The 12,539-nt window shown below is 37.1% G+C and overlaps 1 protein-coding gene across 1 annotated transcript; it reads right to left on the reverse strand.

Annotated features, from left to right (window-relative positions):
- Nucleotides 1–4,319: 4,319 nt before the first annotated feature.
- lg21h1orf198 (linkage group 21 C1orf198 homolog) lies at nt 4,320–10,298 on the reverse strand. Its single transcript, XM_008397252.2, has 6 exons — nt 9,963–10,298; nt 8,080–8,130; nt 7,863–7,988; nt 6,650–6,817; nt 5,694–6,047; nt 4,320–5,115 (listed from the first exon to the last, which is right to left on the reverse strand). Exons 1-6 carry the CDS (start codon nt 10,266–10,268, stop codon nt 5,059–5,061), a joined length of 1,062 nt encoding a protein of 353 aa, XP_008395474.1. The 5' UTR covers nt 10,269–10,298; the 3' UTR covers nt 4,320–5,058.
- Between the last annotated feature and the right edge of the window lie 2,241 nt (nt 10,299–12,539).

Genomic DNA, 12,539 nt, shown 5'->3' on the forward strand with positions numbered 1-12,539 from the left:
CACACACACACACACACACACACACACACACACACACACACACCCTTTGAGAAGGGGAAAAAAGGAGAAAAGTCATGTATCAAAAATCAAAACATTCCTGCTGCCTGGCTGCTGTCCTTCCTCTCCGTCTTCTCCAGGACAGGTCTGATTTCCACCAAACAACAGGAAGTGTCTTTGTTTTTGCTTCCACCTCCCATTTCCACGCTTTGTGAGATCTGTGTGGATTCCCATGGACCTCTGTCCTGTGGAAACCACTTGTATCCCTAATATAACCTCTCCACTACAATCATTGGAACTCTGTTAACAATGATCTCTAGTTTGGTTGCATCATTGGTGCCTATGGCAACGACTGCAAAACAAGCTCTTATTTTACTTTATTGGTGTTTTTACTCGATTGACAAATCAGTTCCTGTTACATTTACACACCAGGCAAATGCGACCCAAATCAGATTTTTTACCATATGTGACACATCCGACTTTTTCACGGCAGTCCAGTTCCGATTATAATTATATTAGGCTGCGATCACACTGCAGGTCTTAGTGCTCAATTTGATATATATATATATTTTTTGTGGTTGTTTACGTTTCCAAATATGTTCAGATTGTACGTGATCTCGACTGCAAACAACCTGAAAGTATCCTGCCTTTTTTATGCTTCCTTCCTATCTTTTCAACCTTTACTGGGTCAAAAAACACAGTCCTTCACTCTTTTTTTGGTTTTTATTGTTGAAGCAGAGTGATTCTTCTCCACTGTCGCCTCATTCTTACTCAGCCGACTGTCTGAAATCTCCATSTCATCCAGAGATTTACCTTTAAACACACAGCTTCTTGGCATGAAAACGTGAAACTTCCCAGACAGCAGTGCGAATGATAAACTTTAGACCCGATGATGTAAATCATCTGACATAATCAGTGGAAAGAACTGTGCGGTCCGTGAATAAACGATTTAATTTGAATGGAAATTTAAAGCCTGAAATGAGATTACATGTTTGCTAGCTGTGTTATTTCTGGTTCACATCCTCACTGAACTGGATCAGATTCATCTGACCAAACAGATCTACTGACACAAACACTTCTGTTAATTAGGCTATATATCAGATCAGTGTGCAAAGCTATTTCATTAAAATTAAATAAATTAGTGGGAGCAGAAATATGGGCTGTAAATCAGTTCAGGAAATAATGACAGAAGTAGTTATGTAAGAGGCCGTGCGTCCGTTTGTGTGTGCGTATGTGTTTGAGGTTGTAGCGGGAGGCATGCCAGTTAAAACGCCTCAAGAATCCAGCAGTTTCCAGAGAAGCGAGCGAGGCAGCGCTCGGGGATGTGGAGCCCGGGCGTCACGCCAGCGGCGGCTGGGACTCTGAGGGTCAGATGTGTTTGAGTCTGCAGGACGTCTGCTTCAGCACAGCTGTTCCAGTAACATGAGAAATACCAGAAACATTTCCAGACCTCAGCTCTGCATTCAGAAAATTAAATGTGTCCATTTGCAAAGAGTCTAGCAAAGCTAACATGGAAATGTTTTAAATAATAGCCCTTAAATAATTATATATTCTACAGTTTCAGTTTAGGAATAAGCATCTGCTTTCAATTGGTCTATTTTTGTTGTGTGGTGTTAAATTCAGTATTATTGGATTCTTGATGGTTCGTGCAATTAAGAATTATGTAAAAGGGCCAGTTCAGGACAGAAGAAACTGAGCCTCAAATATTTTTATGACCGAAGTAACTGTTTCCATCACACTGAAGGAAATATGAAACGATGTGTGGAGCAGAAATAAAGTTCCTGTGACTCCGTAGCATTAGCTGCTAAACGCTACAGGGAGAAAAATAAATTATTCATATGCGTTCTAGAGGATAAATCAATAACAATACATATTGTGATAGACATGTCATCAATATTCAATATTTACACTATTCACTGGACTCCCGTCCAGAACCGCACAGCATTCTGGGAGATGTAGGCAGAGAAAAGACTTTAGCATGACGAGCTAAGCAAGGTTGGTAGCATCAACTAACGTGCTCATTCTTTGGTTACCTAGCAACTCACTCATTCTTTGGTTACCTAGCAACAACCTGTTGAGTAACTTGTGCAGCAGCGGTTTCAGGTTTCGCTACCGTTATTCATAGCTGCTTAAGAATAAAACAACTACGTCACGGCAACAGATCGGCAGTATTTCACATAACAAAAAACTGATATGAAACCCTTATATCATAGTAAGTTTTTCAGTCCTACTGTCTTCAGTAAATTAAGTAACGGCTTTAGTTCAGAGGTGTCCAAGGTTTTTGTCACATTGGCCGAAATTGTTGAGTCAAAAGTTTTTGCGGTACAAACAGCTGGGTCCAACTGGGTCCACTTTCTTTTCACTGCGTTGCTTTCAGAACATCTTCCCGTTTCTGGTTCAACATCTTAARTGTTTCAGTGAAGATTTAAGGCGAAAACAGCAGCTTTTCTCACTCTGAGGATTACTGACACGCACACCGTTCTGCTTTTTAAAAATTATAGACTTGGGTTATACKTTTAAACAGAGACATCCCTGTTTAATAGCTGGCAATCATTTTCATTCAACCAAATATTCTGCAGTTTTTTTTCTACCAAGATATTTTCTGAACACAAAGCAGCCATTCAGGCTCTGGAAGAGCCGAGTGGAGGCTGAACTGGACAGAGGAGCCTCAGTTTGGTATAAGGAATAACATAAATGCACGGTTTATTAAACTTATAGATAATAAATRAAGTTGTTAGACAGTTATTGTCTCTGGATTAAAGTTTAAATTATGACCTTTCGGTTCATCAGTAGTACTGTAAATCATTTTTGACTGAAAACAATGTAAAAGGCATTTTTTTGAGGCTGTGCTTCCAGGAAGCCCATTTCAACCATTTGCATGTATAATCTCATTCTTTTAGTCATTATTCAAAATTCATGAGAATCGATGAGAGCTGAAATTTAAACAGGTTTTTAAATGAAGAGAAACGGATTCCTGCAAAGCCTGTTTAGTCAGTGGCTCGATTGTTTGACCACATCTAGTCAACTCTGCCAATCTCAATACAGTATTACAAACCAAATTGACTGGAATTACTTTAATCTATATAAATGAACTGATCTGATCATATATTTCAATAGAATTACACGTTAATTGGACAATTTCTTTTAAAATGGACCTTCAGAGTAAATGTGTTGTGAATTGGTACCATGAAAATAAACTAGATTTAATTCAACCCTAAATAAAATTGTACTTTCCAAAATACTCAACTATTTACTGTTTAATATTCTAATAGTTCAGTAATTTGCATCCATTCTATGTGCTTGTTTTTATGTAGCTTRGAAAAAGCTTTGCAGTCTGGATTGTACATTGATATGCTAAGCTAGTTAGCATTAGAAAAGAAGCTCACGAGCTTAACTGAGTTCAAAACACCCTCATTTCTAAATAAGGCTTAGAAATGTTTATCATTTGTAAAGTAATATCCCAAAAAACTTAGGACAGGGTTAAAAACAAGTCCTTTTACCTGCATCCCTGCTCCAAATCATAGGAATCAAACGTATGAATTTCCTCATCAGCATGATTTAAATTCTCTGCTGAGAATTTAAATCAGGCGTTGGAGAAAGGACGCATCTAAAAGTTGCAGGCTAGTAGATCTGGAGGAAAGGATTTTGGAAAAGCTCTTAAGTTTTATGTTAAWCTAGGTTAACTAAGGGTTAAGCATCTGGGAGCGGGATTATTTTCAGTGTGCTAGCCCTAAAAGGACCTTAAATGATTGATTTCATTGTTGTTAAATGATGCTCTCTCCATGCCCCAAGCATAAAATATGCAGGAAACGCAACAGCAGTGCTCCMGATTCTATAAATACCCGGCAGAGCAGCTGCTTTGCTCCAGATTGAGGTTCTGCTTCTAACCTGAACACAAACTTTTCTTTGCCTCATAATCATCAACCTTCCTTATTTCCTACACATTTAAGATKTTAAATTATAGCTGAATCCATTAAAGAGCTGGAAAATTAATCAAAATGTTTTGTCAGAAGAGTGTTGGGTAAACACTCYGACTTTGCCAGTTTTCCTTGTAATTTAATCATATTTAYATGAGAAGTCTGATTTATTTAGCTATATATCAAATGTAGACATTTTTAGAATAAAAAATATTCAAATCTTAGTCAATCTAAATATCTTGAAAATATGAAACATGCAGCCATGTTTTATGCATTGATKAAATAATTGTCTGAAATAATAMATTTAAGAKCTACAAGCTTAAGTACAATTAAAAAGGAAAAGAGTAATAACATTTATCATCTTTAAGCATTTCTACCCAAAAGCTTCAAAAAGAAAGACAATGACACAATTTAAATTATTTTACTTCATTTCAATCTTTAACCTCACAAAGTGAGTTCACCATCTGTACACATAACTGAGGATAAAATTAGCAGATAAATATAAAACTAAGTAAAATAGTACTCTAGGTATTTAGTCTATGACAAACACTACCAATCACTGTAATGGTGATTGCTTACCAACATGTTCAAAYGCATATTTTATCAAAACACACAACTGTGACGGAATGATGTGGCGAGAAGCTAAATCCATTCAGCAGGTTTCAGTTTTAAACTAAACAGAATTAATGGTAAATTTTCAACGATTTTGCTTCTAAAATACTATATTTATATCAGAACTGCAGCATTAAAGGATCGCCTCAACTCTAAACCCTAAAGATTATCACATCWGGAACATATRTAGTTATAAATAAAAGYKAAATTAGTCACAAAAAAACAAAAGCAGTATGATAGTTTTGGGCTGATTTATGACATGCTTGTAGTGTTTTCTAATTGTGTGTAAGCAGTTTAATATCATGCATCCAGACTTGTAGCATAAAAAAAACAAGATGTTCTACTTTGGAGAAAAGCCAAAACGTACACAGGTGGCGAATTAATGTCTTAACAAGCCAGAGAGAATCGATGCCGTTGTGTTTCAGGAGCGTGTCTCTTAAATCTGGGCGTGGAGGTTGGTAGTCATGGCGATGTGGTCCGTCTCTAAAGCGATGATGATGATGATGATGGCGGCGGCTCTCTGCTGTGGATTTTACCAGTTGTCCAAGAAGTCGAATCCTGTCTTCAGGATGTTGTTGCTGGTGTTGAACTGTGAAAACAGCGAATCAACARGACTGKTGAAATTATGGTGAACTGGATGTTTTACTGTTTTAAACCCAATGGGTTTCGCATGGGTTCCCTTCACATTTACTCTGCAAAGATGTAAAATTCTCAGGTTTCAGTTTACAGAAATTTTCAATAAAATATTTAATCCAATGTTAAAAAAATTAATCACGTGASAAATTTTTTCTTTCCTGTGAAGGATCCTATTTTTATGACCTGAAATGTGTTATTGCACTTTAATCCATAAAATGTTTATTTGCATTTTGACCAAGACAAAAATTTCTCTGCACAACTGACAATAAACGTTTAAACTTTTTTTCTTTAAAATAATAGTTTACACTATTACACTTCAAGCAACACAAATTAATTTACACAACTGCAACTGTTATAAAAAGTTCTGCGTTTCGTTAAATAATTGCTTTACCAATAACGAAATAGGCTACAACTGTTTATTAGTGTGGCAGCTCATATCAGAAACTGCTACCGACATAATGTCTCTCTGAGGTTAGAAATGCAAAACATGCAAAAACCTCGAGAGAAATGCGGATCGGATTCAGAACTCACCTGGGAAAAGGTGGGGCTCGCGTCCAAGGGGGGTGAACCTTCCTCCGCTTTCTCCTTSTCTGCGGCGCCGGCGGGCTTTGAAGGCTTCGATATCAGATTGGATGAAAACATTTCATCCAGGGTGTTGCTGACAGACGGCAGGGTGCTCTGAGATCTCTCCCAGCCTCCGACAGAAGAAGAGGCGGCGATGGGCGGCGCCGGCGCGATGGAGATGGACGCAGGTGTTGCACTGACAGCCACAGGGGCTGGGGGCTGTGGGGCTGGAGGTTTGGGGGCTCTGGGCTTTATGGACTTGGCCGGAGCTGGAGGGTGGGACTCTGCAGCTTCAGGCTCCTTGGAGATGATAGAACTCTCCTGAAGAAAGATTTAATTCAGCATTAAAAATGGAACATATATATAGATATCYATTAGGAGTGCACCGACCTCTAAAAAGCCTGACCTGCTGATTCAAACTGTGGCTGATAGCCATTTTTTTTGTCAGTGTTGTTAACTGTAGCAATAACGTTGCTGAGTTGGAAACAGWGGAGCGACTATTGTTAACCGCACACATGCAGACATGAACTGGGGGGCCGGTCTGTCAGTCAAACGTCTCACTGCAGAGTCCAAGAAGACAGCCACTGATTTTTAGATTTTTGCTAAAGTTGATAAGATCGATCATCAATCATTTCCCAAAACTAAGGAAATCGGTGCCGATAAATCGGCCACAGATATAATTCTCTAAATCTGTTTCCATTACAAATTTGCTCAGATCTTTTTCTCTATTCCGCTAATGTCAAAAAACAAAAACAAAACAATTTCACAACTGCAGTGTTTCCATTAAATAAGAAACAAAATTGAAATCGGGTGAATAAGCTTTTTTACACAAGTCATTAAAAATCATGGCGACRACGTATRTAAACAGCTACATGTGATTTTTGCGTAATTCTTGGGTCAGTAGAAACGCAGYGGGAGTTTACCTGTCTGAGGTAGGAGGGGAGGGGCTTCTCTCCTTTCTCCAGGGATTTGATCTGACTCGGGGTCAGGGACTGGAAATCAGCCTTCTCCCCTTCCAGCCGTGACCTCTCAGCGCTGATCTTCCAGAAGGACGACTCCTCCTCCGGCCTCCGGCCCTCACTGACAGAAACCTGCACAGATCACACAAAGTCTTCAAATGCCTACRATGCTGAGGCCAGGGGTGTCCAAACTTTTTATCTCATGGGCAAAAATTGTAAAGTCATGGCCAAGAAAAATCTAATTTTACTCGCTCATCAATAAGCTAATAAAATGCAATAATTAGTCAGACATTTTGTAAGAAAGGGTGTACAAATTTGTTATATCCCCCAAAATAAAAAAGTGTTTTGCACATTTGTCTCATCAAAATTTGTAAATCTTCTTTGGGAAGAAGAAAAAACTTTTCTTTTTTTGGTCTCAGCTATGAAAGCAGGATTTTTGTCACATTTTGGATCAAATTTGAGTGTATTTAACCATGTTTAACAAATTAACTAAAAGCATATTTTGGTGCTTTTGAGTAAAAGTCACTATATACATGTGTTCCTGTTTACTATAAAACTAAAGTGCGGCTATAAAAAATTTATACTTTCTATTGCATCAAACATTTTCCACTGTAACAATAATTGAATCTGTTTGTAATAATATTACCCTAATTAAAAACAAAAACTCTCCGTCTGCATCAACCACCTGTACTGGTAGGCCAAGCCTCTTTTTGTTGTTGAAATTTTTTTATTGTAGTTGGTCAGGGGTCAGGGGTCACATGTGACCCCTGCAACTTGGCTTAGGTATTATTAGACAGCTTCAGTTTTGTTAACAGTGAAACGCAATGTCTACTTTCTAGGTGCAAACATATTAGTTGAAATAGGACAAAGCTAACTCACAAGTAACATTTCAGCAAGATATAGCAGCTTGTTTTAATTTATGAGAAAGTACTAGGTACACTGACAGATTATTTCATTTATAAAAAGACATTATCCCGTGTTGTAAGTAAAACAAGAGGAACTAGTAYGTTTTTGAAATCAATATTCAAGAATTACTGACTTAAAACAAACTCCTAAATCTTACTGAAAAGTTACTTATGAGTTATTTTGCCCTGTTTGAAGTGCACCAAGATATCTGCACTAAATACTAAACAGAAATCCTTGGTAGGATTTAGAGTTTTTGCAGTGTGATCCATACCTTGGCTCCTGCTGTACTCTTCCCAAGCTGATTGGAATGAGGAGCTTTTGCACTTTTGGTGTCGGCCTGCGAAGCCGAGGTCACCTGATCTGCAGAGCCTGACGTCAAACTGAACTCCATCTGACTCTGAAACACACGTCAGACTTTAAACACTTTGGTAAATACAGAGACATGTATGCACAATGAAGATCGCTGCTTCCAGCTAATCAGGTTTTACCTTGGTCTCCCATGAGAAAGGGGCAGAGTGCTCATCCAGCCATGTAATGTCCTACGAAGAGCAGAAAACAGACGAAGGTTTTACCAACCGGCAATGTTAGGGCTGAAACGATTAATCGGATTCATCATGATTAACCAATTATTCAAATAACCATCAACTAATTTAGTAATCGATTCATCAATAACTGCAGTAAACGGACTCAAAAAAGGCCATTTGCTGAACAAACACAAACAGAGCAATAGTTGTGCCAATAGAACATAAAAAATATTTAAATACATTTTGCATTTAAGATAAAAACACCTTTGTCTGTAAATAWGTTTCACCCAAGACTCCTCAAGGGGGATAGTTTTAACTTCACCCAGTTCAAACTCAGTAAAGTAATGCTGACCTATTGCATTTTAGGCAATAAAATGTTTATTTTCTCCTTTAAAAAAGGAATTAGTTGTTTATTTGCATCTTTTAATGCATTTCTAATATTGTATATAAAAGGTTTAAGTGGTTAAATGAAAAATCTGCACTATGTGCCAATTTTTAAAATCTGATTAATCAAAATTGCCAGAATAACCAATAACTAAAATAATAGTAAGTTGCAGCTCTAGGCAATATAAGATGAACTGAATTTGATTATTGGGTTGTATAATTAGAACTACTTAACACAGTGGGAATAATGGGAATATACAACTGGAGCTAAATATATTGACATTTGTGACACTCATGTAGCTGAATTACTTGTTGTGAGTCGAAACTAGTTTTTAAATAGCTTTTCTTCCTTCCGACTGTTACATWAGCATATGAATGACTCAAACTTAAGAAAAAGAACAAAATCACCGACACAGCAGATGAATCAGTGCTGCGTCTACCAAAACAACTTTGGTCATTATAATTATACGTTTAGATGCTTTGTCAGCAGAAACTTGTTGCAAACATGTCTCTCATGTTGATATTTGGTTGAGTCAACACAAAATTCAAATATTCTTTATCGCAGAAAAATGAGATGTTGCAGCTCATATCTTCCTCCCAACTCCTCTGGGATTTGGGGTCATAGTTCAAGTAATATTTCAGCTATTTTACTTTACTTTTATAAAAGTAAAGTAAAAGCTTTACAGAGCTTTTACCCAAAACATCACATTCAGTTTAGGGAAGTCTGGATAGTGATATTATAGCGTTTTTATTTATTTATKTTTTACATTATTTCACTGAGCCAGACTTTAGAAAGGGCTGATGGCAGATGCCCAGGGCCCCAATTTTCTTGAAAGCTCCACATTTTATTTATGCATATTTTTATGAATGAATGTTTGCAGTAATTATACTATATATAGGAGTCATATGCCCATATCCAGTGAGTTGTAATATTTTAGGAGTTTGATTAATATAAACAATACTCATGTATTTGCAAATTATAAATTTATAGTAATTTTTGGCTGTAGTTACTGGCGAAGGCATGTATTACGTCTACCACCATTGGGTATTATTTGATACCTGATTATGTATAGAATGACCTATTAATGTACTGTAATTTGCATTCGCAAAAATAAATTTTCTTTTTAGTGGATCGGGCACCAAAATGGTTTACAGCCCAGGACCCACATCATTGTAAATCCAGCCCTGCTTATACGTTTCATCTGCCAGTTTTAAATGGAAACAAACTGTTCAAAAATGTAATAATATATTAATTATTCATTACTTACAAGAAGAAGAGATAATTAGACTACATACTAATCAAAGCACTAAATATTTATGCTATTATTCATTCTTTGGGGCGTTACGTGAAAACATCTGTTGTGACGTCAAATAAGTACTTTACGTCTACGTGGCTATTGTTAGCAGCCACACCACCAAAACCATAAAAACCTTAAAATACAAACTGAAATGACGTTAAATACCTCTTCACCGAAGTGGACTATCTTCTGACCCGTCTGGAGGAGCAGTTTGGGGTAACAGACCAACTCCTCTCGGTCCACTTTATGCATAGCGTATCTGGCTCTGATATGAGGGTCCATCATGCTGTTATCAATGGCGTTGTCTTGCTCCTGCGGGGTCATTTTCTCCCAGGACGAGCCGTAATCGGCTTTGATTTTCTCCCGTTCCTGCATGATCTTCTTGGCCATGGAGTTGATGGAGGAAAAGTATTCGAACTTCTTCTTCTCCATCCTATGGGCGTCGAGCCCCGCCATGGTAGCGGCGGCCATCTTTAACTGCTAACAGCTGTTGTTGTTTTTCTGAGAGGAAACGGAAGCTGAGACGTAGAGGCGGGACAAGCCCGTTGTGCGTGTTATGGACGCCATCTACTGGTGCTTTGGATGTACTGGAACAAAATATGTAAAAAGTAGCATTCCCTTTTGTTTGACATATTTTATTGCTCAAACATGGGCGGACTGTAAATGCTATTCTCACTTAGACTGCACCTATACTTACGAGGCCGTAGTATATGGAGGACCAAAACCGACAAAATATATTTATGCTTTTATTTCTTATTATGTCGGTTTTGGTCCTCCATACATGTGTAAGGAAAATGAAAATCTAAATATATATTTATTATGCTTTTATTTCTTATTGAAACATATATTTATGGTTTTTTTCTTGTTATGTCGGTTTTGGTCCTCCATGGTAGTAGGGTCATTGTAGACAGAATAAAAAGTAGTACATTTACTAAAAAAATCTCAGATAATTTCTCGAAAAAATAAAAGTTTTCTAGAAAACCACTCAGAAATTTCGAGATTGATTACAGAATTTTTATTTTTGAAAGAACACTGGAGTTTCTCAGTTTGAAAAGTCAAACATTTCACCAAAAAGAATCTGAAATTTTGAGATGAATTGCATAGATTTTCAAAAAAAAATAAAAAACAAAGGCGTTTCTGAGTTTGAAAAGTCTAAAGTTTTGCTAGAGAAAAATCAGAAATGTTTAGATTAATTGCTAATTTTTTTTTGAAAAAAACAAGGAAGTTTATGAGTTTGCAAAGTCAAAAATGTTCTAGAAAAAAAAAACGAATTTCCTAGAAATAAAAAACAGAAAACTCAGAACATTTCCAAATTTCCTGTTGGCGCTCCACCCCTCTGACTGAAAGAGGAGCATGATTTTCTATGCTGACGTGACTTTGGTCAAACTTGCTTGGCAACAAAAGGAAACATCCAGCAGGGGTTCCAATGAGAAACAGTAAATGAAAATATACACTTGTTCAAATGATTCATGAATCACCAGGTTCTATGAAACTGGTAAATAAATAGAGATGAATAACTTCTGACTTTTTTATTCACCCCCAGCAGCTCTATCTATGGTAGCATCAGTCGACTGTGACTCAATGGAGCAAGTGATTGTTTTGGAAAATGGGAATTTCTCCCTCCCACATCTTGATGTTGACTCCCAATCAGTGCATGGATTTGTGCATGTTCGTGACGGCGCACTTGTTTTACTGAATTGGAGTCATAAAGGCAATGATTGCCTTGTAGGAACACCAGGTTTAGCACTGTCTAAACACCACAAATTTCTAGTTTTTTCTAGTTTTCTGATATTGATTGACCAGCTATGCGAAGCCAGGTTAGCAGTTTGTTCCATGGTTCCTTCACGTTCTGTGACTTCCAGAGGAAATTAAAACAAAAGAACAGCTGAAGAAGGCATCATTCTTTATAATTGTTTGTTGTCTACAGTATGTTACATTTCTAGGCCAATTGCTCCTTAGTTGGTCCCAAAATCATATTTTCTGTTAGTGAAAATGTGGACTATTTTCTATTGTTGACAGAACTAAAAACATGGGGATGAGTTATATTTGTGTGAAAGGGTCAATGTAATAAAATGTCTAAAAATTCAATTTAAAATAATTATTGGGTTGAGACGCAACAGTGGCCCCTTTAAGTGAAACTACAGCAAAAACATTGCTAAAAATTTATTGAATGGAAAATCAGTCAAAAAATACTCAAAAGTTCAAACAAAAATACCGAAATAAGGTCCAAACCTTTCCACTGTGCTGTCAGTGTGAACTAATAAAATAAACACATGTAGAGCATACTGACAACTCAGCTAAAGATAAAAATGTTCTGTAAAAGTGTAACACATTTACAACGTAGCCTATGATGCAATATGTTACCACATATTATACCACATAGATAACAGGGTCTAAGTACTAGTGAGTGGTATCTAGTGAGTATTTTGTTTCCAGGGCATCCAAAGATAATATTTCTTGTTTGTCTCTAGCTGGAAAAGCTACACATAACTTTTCAGTTTGGTGTGGGAGATGTCAGGAAACTCTTGACCAATGCACCAGTTAAGGAGTCGAATCACTGTTAACTGATTTCATGTCCTGGCAAACAGAGAACCGCAAGAACTGCAGAAATGTCTTGAATCATCATTCATTTCTTAGTATGTTTCTTCCAAAGAAGCAGATTGTTTTTTAAAGAAAGCACGAAGCAGGTTTGAGTTAAATGCACAGCTCAAAGAAAAGCCAGGGTCAGTACAGGAGAGGCAG

This window comes from Poecilia reticulata, linkage group LG21 (assembly GCF_000633615.1).
Source record: "Poecilia reticulata strain Guanapo linkage group LG21, Guppy_female_1.0+MT, whole genome shotgun sequence".
In the NCBI taxonomy this organism is placed as follows: Eukaryota; Metazoa; Chordata; class Actinopteri; order Cyprinodontiformes; family Poeciliidae; genus Poecilia; species Poecilia reticulata.